Source organism: Prorops nasuta, unplaced genomic scaffold (assembly GCF_024137725.1).
Source record: "Prorops nasuta isolate Cenicafe-Biocafe unplaced genomic scaffold, Cenicafe_Pnas_1.2 PNAS00015, whole genome shotgun sequence".
NCBI lineage: Eukaryota > Metazoa > Arthropoda > Insecta > Hymenoptera > Bethylidae > Prorops > Prorops nasuta.
Window position 1 is genome coordinate 49,207 of NW_027116812.1, and position 25,201 is coordinate 74,407.

The 25,201-nt window shown below is 29.1% G+C and overlaps 4 protein-coding genes across 10 annotated transcripts; 1 reads left to right on the forward strand and 3 right to left on the reverse strand.

The window, feature by feature from the left end:
• Positions 1–320: 320 nt before the first annotated feature.
• On the reverse strand, positions 321–2,561 carry LOC136779115 (SOSS complex subunit B homolog). 4 transcript variants are annotated; one of them, XM_066736472.1, is made up of 4 exons: positions 2,356–2,496; positions 1,781–1,957; positions 1,067–1,634; positions 321–988 (listed from the first exon to the last, which is right to left on the reverse strand). In XM_066736472.1, exons 3-4 carry the CDS (start codon positions 1,526–1,528, stop codon positions 596–598), a joined length of 855 nt encoding a protein of 284 aa, XP_066592569.1. In that variant the 5' UTR covers positions 1,529–1,634; positions 1,781–1,957; positions 2,356–2,496; the 3' UTR covers positions 321–595. The 4 variants fall into 4 exon arrangements, with proteins under 4 accessions (XP_066592569.1, XP_066592571.1, XP_066592572.1 ...); XM_066736474.1 differs by having other exon boundaries at positions 1,781–2,011; positions 2,356–2,443; XM_066736475.1 differs by lacking the exon at positions 1,781–1,957 and having other exon boundaries at positions 2,450–2,561.
• Positions 2,562–3,182: 621 nt separating this feature from the next.
• Positions 3,183–4,455, forward strand: LOC136779116 (armadillo repeat-containing protein 1-like). Its single transcript, XM_066736477.1, has 4 exons — positions 3,183–3,322; positions 3,381–3,716; positions 3,815–4,024; positions 4,112–4,455. The coding sequence occupies exons 1-4, from the start codon at positions 3,221–3,223 to the stop codon at positions 4,283–4,285; spliced, it is 822 nt and encodes a 273-aa protein (XP_066592574.1). The 5' UTR covers positions 3,183–3,220; the 3' UTR covers positions 4,286–4,455.
• A 132-nt stretch (positions 4,456–4,587) lies between these two features.
• On the reverse strand, positions 4,588–22,317 carry wnd (wallenda). Of its 4 annotated transcripts, XM_066736462.1 has the most exons (12): positions 22,255–22,317; positions 21,144–21,697; positions 17,403–17,572; positions 12,426–12,700; positions 12,159–12,345; positions 11,906–12,097; positions 10,573–10,999; positions 10,156–10,382; positions 9,745–10,069; positions 9,061–9,659; positions 8,785–8,980; positions 4,588–8,690 (listed from the first exon to the last, which is right to left on the reverse strand). In XM_066736462.1, the coding sequence occupies exons 3-12, from the start codon at positions 17,570–17,572 to the stop codon at positions 8,562–8,564; spliced, it is 2,727 nt and encodes a 908-aa protein (XP_066592559.1). In that variant the 5' UTR covers positions 21,144–21,697; positions 22,255–22,317; the 3' UTR covers positions 4,588–8,561. The 4 variants fall into 4 exon arrangements, with proteins under 4 accessions (XP_066592559.1, XP_066592560.1, XP_066592562.1 ...); XM_066736463.1 differs by lacking the exon at positions 22,255–22,317 and having other exon boundaries at positions 21,438–22,216; XM_066736465.1 differs by lacking the exons at positions 17,403–17,572; positions 21,144–21,697; positions 22,255–22,317 and adding an exon at positions 14,879–15,112.
• A 5-nt stretch (positions 22,318–22,322) lies between these two features.
• LOC136779111 (tubulin delta chain-like) lies at positions 22,323–24,076 on the reverse strand. The gene is made up of 2 exons (XM_066736466.1): positions 23,955–24,076; positions 22,323–23,875 (listed from the first exon to the last, which is right to left on the reverse strand). The coding sequence occupies exon 2, from the start codon at positions 23,719–23,721 to the stop codon at positions 22,384–22,386; it is 1,338 nt and encodes a 445-aa protein (XP_066592563.1). The 5' UTR covers positions 23,722–23,875; positions 23,955–24,076; the 3' UTR covers positions 22,323–22,383.
• Positions 24,077–25,201: the final 1,125 nt, after the last annotated feature.

The following is a 25,201-nucleotide window of genomic DNA, read 5'->3' on the forward strand; positions in this document are numbered from 1 at the left end:
TAATGCATATTTTATAATCAGAATAAATGATCTACAATTTTAAAGATAAAAATATTTTGTATATTATCATCACATATTTACTATAAGTGTATGTGCGTTAAGCTGCATGCACGTCGTGTATCTTGTTCAATTATACTATAATCTTTAATAAATGACACAATTTATATTTATTAAAAAATGTCATTGTATCCATTTTACGACAATATCTTTAATTTAACAAAGTGTAAACATAAGTTTTTGACGATTTTTACTTTGTTAAATTAAAGATATTGTCGTAAAATGGTTACAATGACATTTTTTAATTAATATAGGTATTGTCATTCATTAAAGATTATAGTATTATTAAACAAGATACATGACGTGCGTGCGGCTTAACGCATATACACTTACGATAAATATGCTATAGTATACAAAATATTTTTATTTTTAAAATTGTAGATAATTTATTCTGATTATAAAAGATGCATTACTATACAATGTACAATTAAATTGAATAAGATCCATTGTATTTTTAGAATCTGGTGATTTTACCACAATTTGTGTTAGATAGAAAATTAACTTAAGCGTGAATAAAAAGTAGCTTATTGCTCGTATGTTATCTACGATCACTACGACTACCATTTCTGTAACTGCCGCGTCCTCGAGAGCTGCTTTTATTTATGGCACCACTGGATTTAGTGGTAGAATCTGTAGAGGGAAATCTTGCAGAGCCTCCAGGAAGACCGGATGACCCGCAATTGGTTCCAGCAGTGGCGACGTTTCCTGCAGTACCTCCGCTGCTTGTACCAACAGTATTACTGCTATTGTTACCATTACCATTACCACTATTACTACTGCAGTTGCTATTTCCACCTCCTGTTCCACTACCACCACTACCAGTAACACCACCACCACTGCCACTACTACCACCATTGCCGCTCTTCGTAACGGAGCTCCCACCAGCTGTTACTGCTCCTGATAAAGCTGTAGTAGCATTACTTTGCACTGCCTATAGAAAATAAATATATTACATATTATTAAAACAATCTTTTTACAAAGAAGAGGTATTGCAAATAAGAATTTCTACCGTTGTTCTACTGCTTGGTAATCCAGCTATATTATTTGCATTTCCATTGTTCGTTATACTATTGTTGACGTTACTCCCAGATGTAACTGATCCACTTTGGCTCATAATAGATGATTGTGACAAAGATGGATTGGGCTCGCTCATATTAACCTGTTCGTTGATGACCATGCAGAATTCACCAATTTTTTGAATATCTCCATTTTTTCCAGAGTAAAGGGTTAAGCATTGTCTCCAAACAGAAGCATAACCTTTAGTCAGTCTAACGATATCTCCTGGCACTAATAATTGTCCAGGCTCATCCCAAATAGAAACATTCATGCACGCGGTACTGTCTGCCACTTTGAACGTTCGAACTTCGCGGTTTTCTTTGGTAATCGTGGGAGGGCCAACTTCAAGAACAATAAAAACTACATTTATATTCTTTTGGCCCGGTCTTATATCTTTAATTAATACGTATTCCATCGTTCCGACAAGGAGTCGGAAACTTCTCCACAGTCCACTCTTCTCTTAATAAAAGTGAGGCATTTACTCAAGCGCCATCTATGGAGGGTACGTCCAATAGGTGAAACTAAAAGACATATACATATAAGAACGCGATACAGAAAGTTTGTAAATCATGTAAACATAATAAAAAAAACGTAGTATAGCGTGTAATATACATTGTTATTTTTAATTAATTTTATTTTATTGATTCTATGTATTTACTATTGTTACCCTTTAAATTACAGTCAAATATTAAGAGTCGGAACTCAAATCCAAGTTCGTATCATCATGCGCCGGTCTATCGCGCTGATCATTCAACGCGTAAATCAGCTGTTCATCTCTCAATACTATCAGAGCTGTTAATCTGGCCTTTCGTGTAATTTATTTACATTTAACTGCATGCAATATCTATATTTGAAGAAAGAGCTGTAGTCGATTTTACGTTTACATATATAATAGTTACTGCAAATTAAATAATAAATTCTTTAAATTTGTGTCCTAATTATAATTATTTTATTATCGACTTCATAAAATTTCATCTGTAATATATTTTTTAGAGAGATTTAAAAAAAATAATTTAATCGATAATGTCAACAGTGACTCATAATTAAGAAGTTTCTGCTAAATTGTTATATTTGGTATTATAGATCTTTTTAAAATTTGTTAAGTGGAGTTTATATATCTTTCAATACAAATATAATATTTCATTAGATATTGATATTTTTTAAAGAATCTTTCGTAAAAGCAATGTGTATTAAGACAAAAAAATATTTGTTCACAATGCAGCTTATAATCTCATAAATTACCTTAGGTCAGAGCATGATAACGGAAAAAGTGACCGATTTGGAGCACACCACCATATAAGAGGTTACATTTATTCTATGTCATTGTTTCATTTACCATCGTTATACAAATTTTATGAAGAAATGCCATCTGGAAAAACTTTCCTTCTACCTAAGCACCAACTAACTAATCAAAAGCCGTAAAATATCAAACTGAATTAGAACAAAACAGTCGATCCTTGAATCTGCCATTCGCGACACTTTTAGCCAGTTTACAAGTTGCAGCCGTTGCAACTTGCAAGTTGCAGGGTCTTACAACAGTTAAAGTATTGTGTACACGTACACGACCGACACTACACTGTTACTGAAGGCTTAAACAAAAACTTTTCAGCACCTCTCTAGAGATGCTGTATATATCGCTGATTAAATCTCACTAAACTCTTCTTTAGTTAATTCAAACAACAGTTTAATGTGCCAGAAAAATATTACAGCAGAGAGATAAAATGCGATAGGTGCTATTACTGTGGAAGTAGTTCATGGGCTGTGGCAGATTGCTTCATTGGATTGTTGTGTAGGTAACATCGTTTAGTGTAAATGGGCAAATTATTTTTTCGGAGTAGCCAGGGGATAGTCTTCTGACTATAAAATGATACAAATCTTTCTTATATGTGGAGCAAATCCTAGCGTTTGTGTCACGTGTGTTGATTTAATAGTTTGAGTCTAACTCCATCTAACTCTAAGTAGAAACTAAAAAAGAAGCACACATCACCATCTAGTGTCCAATGACTTGACCAAAAAGAAATAATAATCGCCTATTGAGCGATCGGTAATATTGTCTTACCTGTACACTTGTCTCTCTAGAAGTAAACAATTCATGTGACTTCAAAAAATGGATTTGGAGGATACTCTGGATCCTGAAGAAATAAAATCAACTCTTACAACATACAGAAAATTAGCTGATGATGTGGTGAATCATGACACAATCTTAAAGGTCGCTATTAAGTACATTTTTATCAATACAAAATGCATCAGCTCATATTTCTTTACAGGACAAAACAGTTTTGTCATATATTGCTTATGTTTTGGAAGTACCAGAAACAAATGTTGTGCATTTAGCTTTAGATGTATTAGACATATTTGTACAAAATTTGGAAAATTATGCACATATAACCTCCACATTTGGGGTACGTGAAGCTTTAGATTCTGTGGTAAATAGATATACTTTAGATGATTCTGAGTTAGCAAAACGAGCACAAAATATTAAAGATGATATAGAACGAATGAAACCACCTATTTACAATTTACGTAGTAGATGTAGAAGAGTAATTGAACCAAAAAGGTTGAAAACCCATGTAATTGTTCTACACATTCAGGGATTACTTCCTGTAAGTAGAAATAATTTGAGCCTATTGTCAAAGAATATATATTTATATATACATAATATATGAGAAATAAATTTAAAAAGACAATTCATATTTGATAGGAAACCAGAACTGAATTAGAAGAAACACTGATCAGAGTAGAAGGATTGGTATCTCTTGTTGTCGATGTAGAACATCAAAGAGTTACCATGAGAACATTGAGCTATGTTACTGCAAAACAGATAGCTGAGGCAATTCATAAAAATATACCGCATATGGAAGCAAGACTAGTTACTAGAAACAAATTCAATCAAGAATTTTTAGTAAAGCTGGTAATATATATATATATATATAAGTTATTAATATCTATTTTAATTTGTCTGTATAAGAAATAGAAAATTTATTTTTTTTCTTTAAAGGTTAAAACTGTAGACACTGACAATGTTGAAGAAATGCCAGAATATCTCCCAGAAGACGAAGAGCCAGAAGGTGAAAAAGAAGGAGTGGTTTCGTTACTTACAGGACTCAAGCAAAGTGCTTCATCATTGTACAAATCTACTACAGAATTTCTTAGTAATTCCTTTTATTGGTAAAACCTTTATGTGAGTATATATAATGAATTTTAATTACAATATTTTCTACAATACAGTTGTTTTAATAAAAAACAAAACAAAAAAAAACAAAAACCATATATATGAATATTGTAGGTAATTTTCTTCTCTGTTAAATTAGATAAAAGCAACAGTATACTTATTAAAACAAATTTTCTCTCCATTTTTATTTTTTAAAAATAAATCTGTTTAAAATAAAAATATAAAGAAGTTTTTAACCTTTTATGTGTGTAATTTATAAATATTTTAAGTATTTATTTGTAAATGTAAAAAATAAAGAAAAAATTTAAAACTATCAATGTGTGTGTGTGTGTGTGTGTGTGTGTGTAATGGAACACTGATGTGTACTATTGTGTACAAATGTATTTATGAATGGGCGAGTATAACAGAAAAATACAGAAAGATAAATAAAATGATCTCTTTTTTAAACACAAACCCTACTATTTAACCACTTTATAAGTAACAACAAAAAAGAAATCTTTAATTTTGTTAACTATTTACTTTTCATCATCTTGAAAGGTAAAAATTTAAGTATGTTAAGATGAAATATTGTACAAGCTTATATAAGCAAACTTTATTATAAATCACACAAATTTTGCATACAGTATCAATTAGTAATAAATAATAATATTTATCAATTTTTAGCTGCCATTATGTGTCAAGGAACAATTTATGCATATGTTTAGATAAATATAATAGATACAATGTTTGTAATGATTAAAAGAAGTATATTTGTACACACTTTATATCCTATTTGATTAAGGTGAGCATATCATCAAAAAGGTAACTAAGTTTTTAATTCTTATAGAAAGGTGATGTGTTTTGTAGATTTTGTTATAAAATGAGAGGGGCAGAAGTTAGATAACGATCGGAAAAATTACCGGAAATTTAATAAAGGATTTTTATCAAGCTTAAAATAATTGATGATAAAAATACTAGTACTTGCATAGACAAAGCAAGTTTACTTCTACCTTTAGCCTTGCAGTACATTAACTGATAATGAAAAAATAATACAGCGTGATATAACTAGTGCATTTTTGTCCTTTCCTTCAATAAATATACTTTAGGGATACTTTTTACTGCAAATACCTATAAAATGTATGATATAAAACTATATTTATGATAAGAAAATTCAGGAAAGCAGTACAGATGAAAAAACATTTTTAGTTGTGTCATTTAAACTCAGAACGTAAGCGAACTATCGATGAAGTGTTGAGTATCAGAGTAGAGCACACAGTTTGTTTGTTAAATATTTTAAATTTAATAAAAATTAGTCATTAACGTTTTTAATGTTTCCCATTATTTTTACCTTAAATGACATTGGAGTTCTTATATTCGCATAAACATGATAATTTGAGTTTCAAAGCACGTATAACCACTATAGTACAAATACGTTACTTTTTGTAATAGATAAACAATCTTTTTAAATTACATTTTAATATAATTATTTGTCAGAAAAAAACACGAAAATGATTATAATATTCAATTTTTCTTTTTAATATAATAGTTGAGCTATTTAATCTAAAACTCAAACTATCAGATTTAGTTTTCTTAATTATACTAAAAATAATTAAACTACTAGCATATAGTACATTCTGCTTAAGAAAGTAGAATGTCGTGATATTATGATTATACCCTTTATGCTACCAAAGATGATATTACTCATCACTGCTACTAGTATCAAATTGTTCATTGAAAAATTAAGTACAGGTATAATTAGAAGATAACATTATTTTAAGATCTCAATATTGAAGTGTAAGCTTTGAGAAGAAAAAGTCAAAGAATCAATAAAAATAAATAATTTAGTTTTTCATTTAATACAAAACATAAGTAAAAGAATTGAAATTGCTAGAGAGCACAACAACATTATACTTGCATCAATATTGTGTTGCAATAAAGTTTTTATTATAATAAAAACTAAATATACTATAGTTTTTTCTTACAAAGTTAGAAAATATATGAAAAATAAAAGAACTAAACATGCTTCTGTTAAAATAGCAAAATGTCTTTATATTATATTTGTATAAGTATTAATTCAGTGGATTAGATTATTAGTTATGTTTTACTATTTGCTCTTACAACTTATTGCATTATATTAAAAATATACAGGTACAATAATAGTTTTAATAATTATTTTCAAGAGTTTCTATTTGTACTGAAATTTTACAAGTTAGTTTTATATGTGAGCTTTATCCTATTGCCCTATTTTGCAAATGGTAGAGTTACAAAATATTTTTTCTTTCAATTAGCATTCATTAAAGTGAATAGCCTTATTAACACGAATCCAGGGGCTTAGTTAGAATTAGGCAAACCAAACCTTGTTATAAGCAATCTAAATTTGAAAAAATATTAGAATAACTAAAATGGAATATAAATTACATGTTGCTTTTATTAAGTTTGTATAATCTGTAACTATGTGAATAATTTAAAGCATGAAAATACTACAAAAATTTAAATATAACTTTTCCCCGATTTAACTCAAATATGCAAGTAACTATGTGAACTGAAGTATATCTTATCTTTAAGTCTCAAAAAATTGGTTTCTTATTTGATTCGTTATTATTTCCTGTTTTAATTTACATATACATACGAAACCCTATGCTAATTGGATTGGGCGTGTTAAATAGGCCATATACTTTATAATGCAATACAATATATATAAATATATAATCTTTATTAATAAAAAGCATTGCTTCAATTTAATGATGGTTTCTAGATGAATAACTATATCACATATTTTAATGTGATTTATTTTATTGACATTAGAAAATTTAGAATATTTGTTAAACCATTTCCCTAGTTATCTGAAATGACGTTTAATATTTGTTCATCATCTTCGAATTCTAGGAATATTTATTTTTGATATAATAAGTAGAAATTAACATTTCATGATTTCAGTGCAATAGAACTTCATTAATTTAATTAATTATTAATATATGTTTGCATTATATCAGGAACTATATACTGTCACAAAATTTAATAAGCAAACACTATCTTCATCTGCAAATTAAATTGCAAATCCTTTAATTTTTATAATATAGAAGTAAATGTAAATATATACAGAAATAAAAATATTGATAAATAATTGTAAATATTAATTAATTGCGGGAATGATTATTATCACTAGAACGTAGCTATAAATCACTATGTTCACATTTTAAGATAAGAAATTCTCAACAATTTTTTATGCTATAAACAATAATCTCATAAAGTGCTAATGCACACCCAAAGCAACTTCTGTAATTCTAAATAATAACAGTAGAGTAAGTACTTCATTTTTTTATATCATATACTGAAATTATCATATTTGTAAAAAATCTACATTTGCTTTCCCTGCATTCTGGTGTAGATATCGAATATGATAAAATAACCAATTACACCATATGTACAATTAATGAGCAAAATATAAGACAAATTTTTTGTTTCTACATGAAAAAGTACATTCATGTATTAACCACATTGCTTTAAGAATAGTACAGATTTAAAAAGTCTGAAGAGCCCTGCTTGCTAATATTTTTAAATCCAAATATACACCTTCCATTGTTAACACATTCACTGCCAGTCTACGAGATAACTCGAAGTTAGTTATGATTTATCTCGTAAACTGGCAGTGAGCGTGTTAATTGGTATAATTCTTTGAACAAATTGTAGTAGTATATAAAATTAAACTTTACAATTAATATTACTAATCACTGTACAGGAATCTCAATGCTTTAACTATTTATAATAGATAATATATTGATAATCTATTACTATTTTCCGTAAATTGTTAACTTTTGTAAAATCATATATATATAATTTTCCATATGAATCATATTTTCCTTTTTGGGGGGACACATAGTTGAATCATTTTAAAATACATAGTAAAACATTTGATTGCTTCCGATGTAGGAGGCATTCGCACGATTGCCAGGGCAAATTAACGTGGGGTTTGTTCTCCATTATTGCACTGTCAAACTGATGCAAAGTCAAGTGTAACACAAGTATATTGTTTATCACTCTATTTTATATTGAGCCAGCTAACAATATAATGATAGAAAACAAACCCGTAAATTATAAGGCGATGCCCTTTAAAAGGAATCAATAATTAAACTCTATATACATATATATTTTACTTATGATTATTAAGGCTGCGTTCACGTTTATGTACTGCCAGTATTGACAACCTATATTTTACGTGACATACATTGCAGAGTTTTAGTACTCTCAGTTAATAAACGAACGCAGCCTAAGTAAAACATAAGAACCATAAAAATATTTAACCTACATAGCTGCAGTTTGCTTGCTTCATATTTGGCTTTTCTGGCTGTGATGCAACTGTAATCTCACTTACCTCATCAGTTTCAGATTGGCTCGATGTATCCGATACATCATCTATATCTTTCCGCTAAATTAAATAAATAATCCAATTAATAATTAAAAGAAAACTTTCATAATATTTAACAAATCAAAACAGTAGAACAATTAATAGTTATAATAACCTTATGTAAATGATGAATATTACGAAAAAATTTATGGACGTCAGGATTACTTTCTAAGGTAGAGGATTGACTGGACGGAGGGTGCGAATATTCAGAAGTGTTTTCCTCGTCGGAAGCCAACACTCCGTCTATTCTAACTATAGCTTGCTTAAATCTTCTCGTACGACAGCCTGGACCAATAGGCTTTCTTGCGACGCTAAACATTCAAAAAAGGATAGGAAATTAAATGATGAATAGATTTAATTTTTACATAATATATGCAAAATAAAAATTTACCTTCGTCGCTTTAGGGAATAACTATATGTATAATTAGGATCTTCGCCCTCTTCATCTGACCAGCTTTCTTCACAAGCCTCGTCATCTCGATTACATAATATATTTAGAGTTTCAGAAGAAGGTAACATATTAGTGCCACTGATAACAACACCGCAAAAATGACTTGGCAATCTTTTTGTATCCTCCTGTTCCTTACTCTGATTTATATTTTGTGATTCAACTTCACTGTTTCCATTATCAATAGGCGATATAAGACATTTAGCATTAATAATTTCGTTAACTTTTCTTCCAAGCGTTTCAAGATTATCATCATCACTACAATCTTTAAGACGTTCATTTCCGTTTGCATAATTTTCATTGGACGGTTCTGGACTGGAGCAAAGATCAAGATGCATTTTATAGTGTGTTTCTATTAAGACTGGGTTTCCATTCAAGCATTCTGTTATCGGCTCAGAAAATATTTGATTTGCATCTTTGTTACATTTTTCCAAAGATATACATGTAGGTCTAAGACGTCTGGCAGTGAAGTCGGTTTCGTTAACATCCAAATCATCTGTTTGCGTTTGATTGTCTACTAGTCGACCCGTAACATCAATATTCTAATAAAAAATACTTAATTAATTATTTAACTTTAATAGTTTTACTTATAAAAGCCTGTATAACCTTTAATTGAAGTATTTTTACCTTTCTATCGCGATGAGGACTCGATTTAGGGCTTACACTAACTCCACATCCAGATCCAACTCTACGATGTCGGTATTTTCGTTGTTTGACACTATTGTTTACGACTAAAATAGTTTCTGGCTGATTAGATTCGTTTAAATGCGTACATATCGTAGCTTTCACAGGGCTTTGGGGAGAATTCATAGGAGATGAGGGAGTTGTAGGTGTAGACGACGTGGAAAATTGTGTTGCCGGATTTCTCCTGCGATGAAGTCGTTCTTGGGCTTTTAAAAGAGGATTCACAAAACGTTTTTTACTTTGTTTATAACCAGTCTGTTGTTCTCTTCTAAAATATAAATATTATATTAGCATATGATTATTAGTATTGTAATAATTTAAAAAAAAAACGTAAAAGAATAAAATATTTATTACTTTATCACATCACGTTCACGCTGCTCTAATTGTAATAACACAGCACTTAATTCCATATAGAGGTTGTTAGTGCGTTCAAGTTTACGCTCATAATGTTCTCTAATATCTTGGGCATGCCTTAATTCGTCTTGTCTTCGTCGAATAAGATCTGCTTCAAATCTTGGACTGCTACAGCTATTTGTCTGCATTTGTTTCATATGTACTCTGATTTCTTTTTTCCACGATTGCTGTAAATAAAGCAATTTATATATAAAGGATGATTTCTATCTATGTGATGGCGTAACACATATAAATTTATACTTTAATCATGTTTTATTTTAGTATTATTTATCAAATTTCACAAAAAATGATATTTTACAAAAATGCTAAAACACAAAATACATAAACGTTTTGCTATCTTAACATAATATATTTTACCTGTGTCTTAAAGTATTCATCTGGTTTAGTACTAAGTACTTCTGCAGCTGCAATACCAAGATGAATTTCAATGTGCTTAAATGATGGCCTGTTTCGTGGTTTCGCAGACCAACATTGTTTTACAAGCAAACGATATCCTTCAGGACAGCTTGTAGGAATTGGTAAATGAAGAGAATTATTCCCTACGCCCCAAATTATTGCTGAAGAGTCGACGTCTTTGTAAGGTATCTCTCCACTGAGTAATTCCCATAAAACAACACCATAGGACCAAATGTCTACTTTTTCAGAGCATGGCTCATTTCTAATTATTTCCGGAGCCATCCATGCAACAGTTCCTGCAAAGCTCATTCTTGTACTAATTTCATTCCACTCTCTGCTGGTTCCAAAGTCACTTATTTTAACGATTTCTCCTTGTCCTATCAGCACACTACATCATTTAAATTAAATAATGATTAATTATATTCTTTCATATACAAAATGTTCCATCTCATACGAGCATCTTAAATATCCTGTTCATTCCTAACAATAGACAAATCAGAGAAACTATTATTTTGCTTAAAAAGTACAGCATTATGATAGTAATGTTTTTGTTCTCATGGTCAAATCGTACAATAATGTCATTAAGGTGATCAATGCTTTTAACGGAATCCCCTATTTTTTTATTGCATATTTTTATAGCTTATCTCCAAAATTTCCCAAAACTCTATTTTCCTTTACTCATTTTATTTAGAAGTACATAAGATATTTTAATTTGAAATTGCATATAATTATGAGTTTGGTTTAACTATAGTGTACGTGACCACTGCTCCTCACACATATAGTCACTCACATATAAAAATTCAAAATATCTCCTAAACCACTGGGTTAAATAAAAAATGAAAATAGGATTTATAAATCTTTTGAGATAAGCTATAAGAATAAACAATAAAAACAAGAGGAAAAATTTTAATAAACATGCATGACCTTGAAAAATAAAAGCTTTGATTTTGACAACAAATATATTGTTATCATAGTATTACATTCTTACCTGCATATTTTCTTTGACTTTTTTTCCTATCATTAGAAACGAGCAGAATATTTAAGATGCTCAAATTAAATAGAACACCCTGTAAATATGTATAGGTAGATGTGATTAAACTCATAGGTAATTGTTGATACTAAATAATAAGGTACAATTTAACATTAACAAATTAAAATTTTGCTAGACTGTTTGCTTAATCTTTCTATAAAAAGATATATTCTAATATGAAGGTATGCATTTTCTATTTAGAATGATTAATTTTATTTATACTATCAGTTTTGTATAAATTGCATTTTGTATACACTATCTTACTTTGGACTTTTGAGATCTCTGTGTATAATTTTATGTGCATGAAGATAAGCCATTCCAGTTGCAATTTGTTTAGACCACAATACCAGTCTCTGAGGTGGTACAAGCTCACCGGCTCTTAAGAGATCATATAAAGGCCCATATGGACAGAATTCCATTACAATACAATAGCATGGTGCTTGTGTACAAACACCCCTGTATTAAAGGAAATATAAAATTATACCAGCTGAATATTAGTATAATTGTTTTAACTTACTTGAATTGAACAATGTTAGGATGATTAAGTTTTCGTAAATGGCGTATATCAGTTTCCCTTGGCTCTCTTACTTTTTTTACAGCTACGACCTCTTTGTTTAATTTACCACTAAAAACTGCACCCTGAGCTCCAGAACCAAGCCACTGTAGTTCACTAATTGCTTCAAATGCAATTTCCCAGTTGTCAGCTAAATTGTGATGTAAATAATAATTTAATAAAAATTAAACCAACAAAAGAAATAAAAAGATTTAAGTTTTTAATACGAACTTTGATGGCCCTTAATTTTTTCATTAACAGCCGCCTTTGATAACATAGTCCAAACAGGTCTCATGCAGCCCAATATACCTTCCACCCAACTTGATCTTTGAGCATTAAGAGTACCAGAACCAGGCACACATTGTTGTGCTGATTCATTGGAATCACTATTGCTCTCATTTATACTATTACTCTTTTCTGGTGCTTCAATCTCGCTGGGTTCACTTACAGTTGGACCACCAGCAAATCCACTCAATTGACCAAGCTCTTCTTCAATACTGAGCATACTGTGAAAGAAGTAAAACAAATATCATTTAAATGGTTTCATGTCTCATTGAGACATTAGAACAATGTTATGATTAAATTCTGTACAATATTTTTAAAGAGACTATTAACAATAGTGATTGAAATTTGAAATTTGAAAAAAAAAAAAAAAAAAAAAAAAAAAATTGCTACTATTAATTGGAGTGGAACTGATCATTTGTGTATAAAATTGATTATTTGTATATATATAAATACTTATTATTATTAACATATTTTTATATATTTATATTATTGACATATTTTTTAGATGTAGCATAACACAATCATATGTATAGTTAAATATTTAAGCATGAAAGCTTAATCAACTTACTGTAAATGATGTAATCAATCTTATAACTAAAGATCATTTTCAATCCGAAAAAAGGTATACTTTATTTTATAAAGAATAAATGATGATAACTTAGTAATAATAACTGCAAAGTTTTTAAATTTCTATAATGAAATTAGAAAACAGAAATTACTGATAAAAAACATTATAAGCTAAGATTAAGGTGGATTAAATTCATAAATTGGATTTAAAATAAAGTTTTGAGGGTCCTTTGAAGAGCATACTGTTATACAATTTTTCATTTTTCATAAGAGCTCTTCTAGTAATAATTTTTTTACTTTATTTCTTTTTCATTCTTCTAAAGTAAAATTTCTCTTTGAATAACACAATGTTACAATAGAAAAACTGATCTATAAATTTCTACCATATAGAAAAAAAATGTATTATTTTTTACTTCCTTTTAAGATTCTAAGACATGAATGGTAATAGAAACATGCTGAAAAGGGTTACCGATATACCTATTTATTTTTTTTAGTATACTTAAAATAAGACTGAAGAAACTGACAATCAATTTAAAATTAAGAGAAATATGATTTAGCAATAACACAAAATACTACCAATTGAAATGTTTATCTATAGTATGCAGTACATACATAATATGACATGGTGCCTACATTTAAATGAGAAATATTTGTTAATGCCATTAAATTTCATCTGATTAATTATAAATAATAATGTTAATAGAAGACAGGGGTTCTAGTTAATTGATAATAGAGTGGGAAGCCTTTTGTTAAAAATTAGCAAAAAGAATCATAAAAAGAGCTTGCGTTTAACTAAGAGCACATATGATTGTAGTTATTAAATAGCTGTAATGACAGTCTTGTGTGGTGCCATTATTCTAAAAATTTTTGAAATCTGTAACAGATTAAATTTGACATTTATTTCTTTTTTTTTTAAGTAAGCAAATTCGATTCATATTCAAATTAAATTAGAAAATAATAACTCCCTAAATTCACGGGGCTTGCATTCGGTAGAACATGGTTTAAGTATCAATGGTAGGATGTTTAAAATATTATTAACGTGGTATCTCAAGGAAAACAAAAGGGCTAGAAACCATAAACTGATGGACACCAAGAGAAAAAAAAGAGATGGAATGCACTAAACGAAGATCGTTAGTGTGTAAAAAAGCAGAAAGAGTGTAATCGTGAGTATTAAATGTTTGTACATAATTTTATTATAGAATATACATATAGTATGTACGAGTTATAGAGTTGTTATCGGGTTAAAAACGCATTTTAATCGTTTTAAGATTCCTTTAGATTGAGTCGGCCATCAAGCTCACCTTTTTACTGCAACGATGTTGCTTGGCACAATAGTGTCAGCATCATTATTGTTTTGTATTTTTCTTATGAAAAATCGGGTAAGAACCATGTTGAAGCGTGTATGTATTATACATGGATATATTGCTCTACCTTAAGGTAAAAAAATCCATCGATACGTAGAAACCTATGAGCTTACACATTAAATATTCACGATATTTTCAAGTATGGAAACACACATTTAAACGTATATGCAAGAGTACTAGTCTGCAGCAGCCTTTAGTCTAATAGTCTTTACAGTATTATTTTTGTATTTTGTATGCTGGACGGCGGCACCTTGTGCCTGTATCGTACAAATACTATCTTCAGCTTTGCTGAATTTCGTTTCACAATGCTAAACAAAGGCTATTTTCCATCTACTATGGCTACTAGCTACAGGCTGCAGTAGCAACTGCTAGCAGTTGACAATGCAGCAGACTGATGCAGACGACAATAATTGATAGCAAAGAGCTACGTTTGTTTTTATATTGCCAGTACTGTGAGTATCGTTTTACCTTTGTTAATCATTGAGCATTAAACAAAGACGCTGAACTTGCAGTACTGCCAGGATAAAATCGAACACAGCCGCATAATAATAATACAGTGTTGATCGTGGCATACAAAAATACTAATGTAGAAAGATTTTGAGCAGTGAAAAAATCGACCAATTATAGTTAGGAGTTTGAGTGGCCATATTAAAGTAAAGAATTGCTATTATTGCACAAAAGTGTAGTTTTCGTAGAGGACGCACTGTTATTAAGGTGGCTCCCCCCGTCGTGCTGTACCTACTGCACTAGTCAGACATGTTTTAATTTTGAAATAAACAAAAGTTTGGCATATAATTGAATAAAGAATGCTATATAAAATACCAAATAATATAATCTAAACGTAATACAAAAAAAAATATATTTCACGTTTATTTGTGACTTGAAAGCCATTTTATTATCTGTATTTTTTAACACTTTTTAATCTTAATTTTTTCCATTAAAAAGTTTTATATTTCGTTCGAGTTTATTTTTTGAGTAGTTGTTTTAATCGTTAAAACATACTCTACCAATTCACCGAATCTAATTTGTATTATTTATAGAAATCTAGAATAAAAAGCGTTATCTTTTCGTATTTAATTAATCACAATTTTATTATAAACAGAAAAAAGTATAGATTTGGAAACTTATTAAACATTATTTCAAGAAATCGAATTGATGAGTTTTTAGAGTATATTTTAACGATTAAAACGACTACTCAAAAAATAAAATAGATCGAAACATAACTTTTGAATTGGACAAATTAAGCTTAAAAGGAGTGTGAAAAAATACAGATAATTACTTTCGAATCCAAAATAAACGTGAAATATATTTTTTTGTATTAAATTTAGATTATATTATTTGATATTTTAGCATTATTTATTCAATTATATGCCAAACTTTTCGTTATTTCACATTTAAGATATGTCTGACTAGTGCAGTATATACAGCACGATGAAGCCACCTTACGTAGAGCAGAAATACTATTGTATAATCATGATTGTAATTTTGTAATGAGTTGCTGGAGCAGACATGTTTTGTAATTACGACACTCATAAGAGCTTACAATACACGTTCAGTTCAAAATTATCAGTTTTATATGATAACCGTCATTAATGGAGCTCCTACATACTCTTTACCTTACACCTTGTCCTGTATATATTTTGTGTATGCAGAAAGTATACTAAATTAGAACGCCATTAACGACGGCTTGTGTACTTAATAGTGAAGAGAGTGGTCAGTGATTTTATCATTTAACTGGTTTTAACCGAAGCTTTAACCAATCACATAGGAAATATTCCAATTAAGTTTCCGACACTCTTGATACGTAAAGCTTAATTTTCAACTAGCCTGCAAATAAACACAAATATATATTTTTCATGTTTACTTTTCATCTACCAATCACAATAAACTGTTTAATATTCCACCAATCTTGTAATTTCATGATGTCAAAACTCTATAGTTCATATTAGTAAAGTAAGAGCGGTAAAATTTAAAGCGGACATTGCTTATAGATATGTAAACAAATAGGAAAATATTTCTATAACGAAGAAATTATTAACTGAATTAATTAGTTCCATTATTTATTTCGCATGCGATGATCTAAAATATTGTAAATATTTTGTTTTTCACGCTATGATGAGAGAATTCAAAACTAGATAGGTAATTTTATACACAAAATATTTTATTTTTAATACACCAAGGTATACAAAAGAAATTTTAATTACTTTTTGATGAAAGTAATATTTGATATATCAAACGTCATCATAAAATTTATTGAGGTTTTTTTGTTAGGAATCGGATTTAACAATTATCTATTATTAATAATGTTACAGCTTGAAGTTTTTTTGATTGATCGAGTAATAAATAACTTTAACTCATCCTTTAATGATGCTATAATTAGTAAAAAAAAATCTATCATGCGTATTGATTCGTAAATGAAGATGTTATTTAATTTATTACTAATTTAGATGACAGTTGCAAAAATAAGTGCGCTAATAAGTTAACATCTATATCGAGGAAAATTTAAAAAATGCATTTAAAGATTTTAAAGTGTTAAGAGAAACAAATTTTAGTGTATTTAATAAGTGCTGTCGTGTGCGTCTATAAAAACATTAAAAAAAAGTTTTACACTTAAAGAAAGCATGAAACATACGAGGAAACCGAAGCAAATTAACGGCGAAGGTTTACTTAATTATTTTCGACTGAAATTACAAGCGGAGGAGTACCTGCAATTTATATATTATGATTCCACTGCATTGCCAACGTTATCCACGAAAACTACGATAAAATATGTCATTTTGTGTGCAAAGTACTAAATGAAGGATTGTCTTAAATTGTATTCAAAAGTATACCCCCCCCCCCTCCTATTAAAAAAGTAGAAAAATATTGCAACACTCTACGTTACAATATACTTATTATTATTCTAATGGGAATATACTTTAAACAATAGAAGCAAAGGAGTCTAATTTTATTATATATACCTCTATAAGAAAAATCATATTACTATACATACCTGTTAGAGAATGTACGTGATTCTTCATTAGTAGTTGTGAAAATTGTTTTATTAATATTCGACTGCACTTCACTTTCTGTAGATTCTAACTTGTGCATTTCGGACGTTAGTGATGCTGCTTCGGTTTCAGCAGATGCCCGCATGTCGATTTGGCAAAACTCGAAATGCATCTAAAATTGTTATTAGATTTTTAGTCGTTAAGAATATTTTAAAATGTTTATGCTATATGATTGAGTGATACAAGAGTTGTGACTTATTTGTATAATTTTAATATAAGCAAACAATTAAGAATAAATATTACTATATTATTTTTTTAATAAAATTATATAGTCTAGTGAAAAGAAAAATGGTGTCAGTATCATTAATTTTTTGTATATTTTAGCCTCCTGAAACCGTTTCTGATCTGAGATTTGTTTTTACCAAACATTTTTTGCAGATTTTGTTACTAAATAATTTCTTTTCTCCTTTGAACCTTATTCAGTCGTTCCATTTTAAATGGGATACATTGTACCACACATACTAATATATAAATGATTTAAAAATTCGTATATTACAGTGATACAGTGAAGGAAGGCGTTTAATGAACCTATTTTAGAGCTACCCTTCCTCAGGCACTTGTAACGAAAATTTATTAGTTTCGACATTTTATATTTTCAAATTTGTTAACTGTGCGACGATATATACGTATTTCGAATAACGGCCGGAATTTTATGTTGCCAATGTAGTATCTTTGAAATAAAAACAGAAACTGATGTAATCACTCAATAATTCCATTATTTAAAAAATAACAGAATTCTTAGACACTCGTTTCACGATATTCGTACAAATTTTTCTGGCGCTTTCTCGAAAGTTTCAAATAAGAAAAAACTATTGGAATATATTATCAGTTTGACCTTGGCATGGCCTTGGAACAGACCCGGTCAAGGCCAATTTCGTAATTTTTAGAGGGAATCCACTATTTTTCACCGCATATCAAGAGACTTGGTAGTTTCGCGCCGAGTAATAACAGTAAGTTATACGTGAGTGGCACTTAAATTATACTTTTCTCGAGAAACCCAATTTTTAAATCTGTTGAAAAAAGACTTAGACGCATTTTAATATTAGTTAATATTGTCTTTAAGTTATAAATTATTTAAAGTAAACAAAAAAAAATAGTCTTGTATTTAAAATTATTCTTTCTTTAATTTTGGGCTCTTGCAGTTCATTCCAAGAGCTCTCGAAAATACTCTAATCAATTTTACATTTCTCTTGAGATAAACTACAAAAATATACAGTAAAAAATAGGGGATTCCATTTAAGATTACGAAATTGACTTTGAGCCGGCCTTCCAAGGTTACACCAAGATCGTAAACATAATTTCCCCCAACAAAATTTTTTGAGTACTGCTCTTTTAATTTAAAAGATTTTTCCAAGATTTGTTTAGAAATTATAAAAGTTCTTATTGTTCTCCGTTATCAAGATTTAGCGTGGCTAATATTTCTCCAATGTGTTCTATATATTTGTTTTTATTTACCCGCAAAGCCCCTCCAGGATTCGCGAAATTCATGTCTGAGCCTCTCCTTATTAGACTTAACGATTTTTTTTTTAGAACGCTATAAATTAAAAATCTCGTTTAATTCTATGACCCACATTGTATTGCACGTCACGCATTTTGCAAATTAAAAGCCTTAAGTACTAATAAATTTCTAATTTCAAGAAAAAGTACCCGAGGAAAGATATAGTCCAAAAATAAGTTCAGAAGGATTCCCTTTCACTGCGATGCGCGAATATTGAAATACTGTTAATTGTAACATTTTTTACCTTAATTTGGTTGCCATTATAATAAAGGTACATAGTTCACATTTTAAAAGTACACTGGAAAAATAGTCATGCACAACGACATCCACTAAGTAGTGATTTTATATTGCAAAAACAATATTTAAGAATTATTTTTAACTGTACGATCACCTCGTAGAATATAGATAAGATTCTGGTAATTTACATTTTATTTTGATTTACTATAATACAGCAGTGGGGATGTTAAAAAAAATAATTTATTTAGTAATTTATGTTGACAAATCTGCCAATGAAGGTTTTTTAATCTAATTATTTAATTGGTGTAATTTTAACATAGATATAGAAGCAAAATTTTAAATATAATTAAAATTTAAAGAAAACATACAACAGAGTACTTTTACTACTTATGCTGGCGTTAAAATCTCCAAATATATATACTGAATTATGAAATCTTTATATTTTTATGACTTATTCTAAATATTGAATAAAAAGTTTGTAATATAAATGATAAATAATAATTTAACATGAAAAACTTTTATCTACAACTATTTTCAAACAACTTGTATATTAAAAAAATGTAAAATAAACAATTTTACATCTCAGTAGTCAGTGATGTATAGCAAATGTAGGTATAGATGACTTGAAATGATTGCTTATTTACATAAAATTTTGACGTGTTTACTGTTTAATATATATAAATATCATATTGATAAAAAAAAATATTTTTGTAAAGCGTTAAATGTAAAAATAAAGAATTTGTCGATTTTATCTTCTTTTATAAACAAATTTTTAGACGTAGTCTAAGGTCTCATGCTGAATTAGAATAATAAAAAATAGAATATATTGACTTATGTAGCTTCTTAAAATAAATTTTGATAAATATATATAGTTTTTGGGAAATTGGTTATGTTGTTCAGTCACAGTGTACTATATCGATTTTCATGTTAAAATGTAGACTGAATTAATTGAACTACGCACGAAATAATTTCCCGCTGTGTACTTTAATTTTCATCGATTTTGCTCCTGAAATTGAAAGTATAAAGACCTTAAAAGCTTAAAAAACTCGATCGTCATTTTTTTAAGAACAACATTGATGTAGTCTAGAATATAAAGAACTACTAATTAAATAGGGTGACTCCCTAACATCAGCACATAAAATCGAGTTATTTGGCTAAAACATTTACTACATATAATCATACTTAATAAAATCTTAGAGCACTGATTTTGAATTACTATTATAGTTTAATTATTTTTATTTTTCGTTATAAGTGTCATTTAATCTCAGCTAAATTCGCTCACTATGTTTCACATTTAAATTGAACTAAATATAACAATTTTGCTATAGTTTTTTTCGTTATCGTCAAATACCACAAAATCTCTTATATACCGCCGTTAGAGAAAGAGCTTGTATATCCTTATTCTTTTTATCATGTGTACATATAGACCCTAAAAATGAAATTACCCCATTCCCTAGTCACATGGAAAACTATGTACATTTCTCAAATTCTCTGTGTGCGTGTGACATGTATAGATAGAATAGTGAGCAAATCAAATGTTGTGTATTAAATTACACGAACAGTTGTATTGTAAGTGCATAAAAATTTGTTTAAGAAAGTCGTTGATTAGAAACGAAATGTAAAGGATATATATTTATTAAATTTGTAAATATGATTAAATATGTGTTTTTGTAATACATATAATCACGAGAATCAGTCATTCTTCTCTATCTTTGCTATTTCCTAGTTATCTTAGTGCGATCTCATATTTTTTAAAATATACAAGAAAAATCAAGCAAAAAGGAAACGAAAAACTTGACTTTTAGAAAAAATAATAAAGTAAGAAAAAAATAAGATATAAATGAAATAGTCATGCGCGACAGATTAAACAACCGCTTAGAAGGGAACGTAGAAGTTGAATGGAAGGAGAAAAAGACGCTATTTATTGATTAAAATATATATTTCTTACCTGAAAAGTTTGGATATACTTCAGACGGTCTTTTATCAATAATTTTGGATATATCTTTAGTTGCCATGTATAAACCGTCTTAAGGTCAATCACACCACCACTTTGACGTTACTTATGTACATAAAAAAACATCGATTTTTTCACTCATTTGTATATGTTTTTATGTGCGTATATATACGCATTGAATTGCATTCATTCAGATTTAATGAATACTATAAGACGTATATTTTTATTATGAATACATAAAATTATGACTGTATAAATTAAATGCTTAAAACAATGATTTGTATTAACTTTGACAATTAGTAACAACCCCACTGTGGCCCATGGCCCACACAACGCGTCTATAGCGATAAACAAAATGGCGCGCTCTACTAGTTTGGACTGGTTTGGACGCTTTCTCTGGAGGTCGCCACGGTCGTCACAATAGCTGTGTTTTTTAGGAGCTGCATTCCAATCATTCCATCAGTCAGTGCTACATTTCTGCAGCTTTACCACAGGTGCACAGTGTTACATATGTATACTCTCTTCTGCTTCTACACTTCTAGAACAAACTGTATAGAGTACTTCAATCAAAGTGACTGCATTACCTGTCATTCATATTTATAATTTTAAATTTTAGTTATTTGGCACATTTACGAGGGCCTAGTTTACGATTATGTAATGATGTTTAAAAACAGAGGAAAAATATAAGTTATGGAAGAAAATCATTATTAAGAATATATATATATATATATATATATTATAATAAATAATTAATAAATTTATCTTTTAGGCCAGCTATAAGCAGGGTTGCTAGTAATTGCTCTTTTACAGTCAATTTGAACCAAAACACAGTCACATATGTATCACATGTATGTACATGGAACCTGAGATTGTGCCTTGACTATTATAGAACAATTACTTAATTGCTGGCAATTCTGGCTATAAGTGCCCTGTAGTTTATTCTGTCAATTATAATGCGCATATGCTTGTTAATATGAAATCAGAATTTATAGTCGGTTATACAAATTAAGAGAACAATTATCGTATTACATTTACAGAACTTAAAAGAATATAAATAATTTTGTTTTTCTTCCATTGAGATAAAATGGCTATTAACATGACTTACTTTGATTAGATATTAAAATGGAAAAGCATAGATTTGTTAATCGAAAATTCAATAGGTTGACAAATGTGTATTAAATTAAACAAATTTTATCTGATTCATTTCATATAACTATGGTACATAAGTTTATTTTCAATTTGTAAGTTTCTTATAATTATTAATTATATTTTCTATTTTTGCAAATGCTTCAAGGAAATCTTGCTCTTCCAGTCCAAATTGTTTATATTGATGTAAAAATGCAGAGTGTGTGTATAAAGTCCATGCTTTCTGTAAAATTTCTTCCAATGGCTTAGAAATATATGAGTTATTTGTAATCAAGCTCAAAAATTTCTCACATTTAAAAATGTTTCTAGTTTGATGAAAATGAGTAAATCTATCATTCATTGTCCAATTGGTAAACAAATTGTTATCTGTTAAGTCATCAGTGATTAGTAAGTCGTTCTTGGATGACCTACCACGTGTTATCAAAATATTAGCTACGCAGCTATAATAATTGTAATTAGCTATGGTATTTTTGGAAGTTTTAAGAAGTGGCAATTTAATTTTTGAATCAGCCCTCTCAATGCTTGAATATGGTACATGTAACATTTGTTTCAAATATTTTACATAAGACTCCCAACTGCAAACAGAATTGAACTTTAAAGCATCATCTGTAACATATGGTATGCTTTTAATTGTTGCAAATTTGTAGGAAACATGAGGTGAAAGCCTAGAAGACAATATATTTAAATTAAATGACGAATCATTTACAGGTTGCAGAATAGAAATTAACTTCTTAGCTATTATATTATTCATGTCTTGTACACTTGTATTATCTGTTTTAACTAAGTTTTTACAAATTTCATATATTTTTGAATTTTCAAATATTAATACAGTGTCAACATTTCCATTAAACTTGGACAATGTTAATAAGCTATTATAATTTTGTAAACAAACTTCTCCTGATGAAAATGGAAGTACGGTGGCTGCAATGATTGTTTTTTTTCTGTATTCTTCTCTCAATACATCTAAGATATAGCTTCCAATACCAGATCCAGTACCACCTGCACAACTAAGAAGTGAAAGAAAACCATCCAACTGATCCATTTGCTCTATTTCAAGTCTTACACAATTCATAACTAAATCTGAGAGTTGTTGTCCTTTGACTAAGTGACCATAAGCCCAATTATTAGCACTACCACTTCCAGCTTCACACACAATATTTTTTGAACAATATGCCCATGAATTTTCAAAGTTATAACATAATTGATTTATAACTTTTTCCTCAGTATCTACAAGAATTGCTTTTGCCAAGTGTCTGTTGTTCTTTGTAACACGTCCAAACCATTTATTAACAGAATCGTTAATATATTGATAATTAACATCATAAGAAACACCTGTACTTGTACAGTAATCTATATCTTCAGATAATTTAGAAAATAAAACACGTCCTAATTGATTTCCACATTGCCCAAATTGTAATGTCAACATAATGGCATTAAAAAGATATTATTTTTATTTCACCGGATTGTGTTCACTTGTTTTCCCGATAAAATAAATTACAATACGAGGTTATAAGCATAACGAGGTTAAGATAAGAATGTTTACACTTTTTGTATTTTTAGATTTGTGACGTGTCATTGACCTACAATTTATGTAATAATAATAAATAATTATGTCTGCATGGGTTGCACAAGAGATTGACAGTTTTGTTTATGAATTACCTCAATTTTTATTAGTAGGTAAACGCAGAAGAGTTTTGAAATTCGCTTCATGGCGTTCACTGGCGTCACGTTGTTTGCAGCTGTTTATGGTTGCGCTCGTTTATGATATATACATATGCACTCTGCCGGTCCGGTACTGAAAACATATATTTTACGTGACATACATTATAGAGTTTTAGTACTCACTAGTTGAGTTCGGAATTAAACTCTTTTCACTCCGACGGAGCTTTCCCTAGAATTCCCTATTCACTCCGTCTAGTAATTCTGTGTCCGGGAGCAAGTTAGAGAGTGAATAGGGAATATGGAAGAGCTGTGATAGCTAATTGCTATTCTATCCCCACTTCTAAAAGGAAAATAGGGGTAAGGATAAATAAGAAATATTGGCACTAATTGGGAGCTCCGTCTGACTAGTTTAAGCGGGAAAGAAGCAAAATTGACAAATGTTGGTTTCATTATTTTGGAATTAAATTTCAAACGTTTGTTTATATAAATCTATAAGGGCCTGATAAAGTAAGTGAAATAAAATTTAAAATAATACAATATCGTGTATAGTTAAAAAATTAATCTTTTATTTCTTTTTAACAGTTGTTATGAATAATGAATTTAGTTCGTGTAGACTCTACCAATTTTAATTTAATTTATTTTGATAAAATAAAAATGGATGTCCTACTGCAAGAAAAAAGTAGTGAGTAGTTTATAAAATTATATTAAAAATATATGCAGGGATAAAGTTGCTACTGGAATTTTTCATTTTTGCTGTACTACTAAATTATTGCAATTAATTGAAAGAAGACAGTTATCAAAATAAATTAAATTAAAATTGGTAGAGTCTACACGAACTAAATTCATTATTCATAACAACTGTTAAAAAGAAATAAAAGATTAATTTTTTAACTATACACGATATTGTATTATTTTAAATTTTATTTCACTTACTTTATCAGGCCCTTATAGATTTATATAAACAAACGTTTGAAATTTAATTCCAAAATAATGAAACCAACACTTGTCAATTTTGCTTCTTTCCCGCTTAAACTAGTCAGACGGAGCTCCCAATTAGTGCCAATATTTCTTATTTATCCTTACCCCTATTTTCCTTTTAGAAGTGGGGATAGAATAGCAATTAGCTATCACAGCTCTTCCATATTCCCTATTCACTCTCTAACTTGCTCCCGGACACAGAATTACTAGACGGAGTGAATAGGGAATTCTAGGGAAAGCTCCGTCGGAGTGAAAAGAGTTTAATT

Coding starts and splice junctions, on each gene's coding strand:
- LOC136779115 (XM_066736475.1), bottom strand. CDS start 1,528: ATGGAATACGTATTAATTAAAGATATAAGACCGGGCCAAAAGAATATA. Junction 989..1,066: donor TACCAAGCAGTAGAACAACG/GTAGAAATTCTT, acceptor TATTTTCTATAG/GCAGTGCAAAGTAATGCTAC.
- LOC136779116 (XM_066736477.1), top strand. CDS start 3,221: ATGGATTTGGAGGATACTCTGGATCCTGAAGAAATAAAATCAACTCTT. Junction 3,323..3,380: donor ATCATGACACAATCTTAAAG/GTCGCTATTAAG, acceptor ATTTCTTTACAG/GACAAAACAGTTTTGTCATA. Junction 3,717..3,814: donor ACATTCAGGGATTACTTCCT/GTAAGTAGAAAT, acceptor CATATTTGATAG/GAAACCAGAACTGAATTAGA.
- wnd (XM_066736462.1), bottom strand. CDS start 17,572: ATGCATTTCGAGTTTTGCCAAATCGACATGCGGGCATCTGCTGAAACC. Junction 10,070..10,155: donor CGTGAACGTGATGTGATAAA/GTAATAAATATT, acceptor TTTATATTTTAG/AAGAGAACAACAGACTGGTT. Junction 8,691..8,784: donor ATATTCATCATTTACATAAG/GTTATTATAACT, acceptor TATTTAATTTAG/CGGAAAGATATAGATGATGT.
- LOC136779111 (XM_066736466.1), bottom strand. CDS start 23,721: ATGTTGACATTACAATTTGGGCAATGTGGAAATCAATTAGGACGTGTT.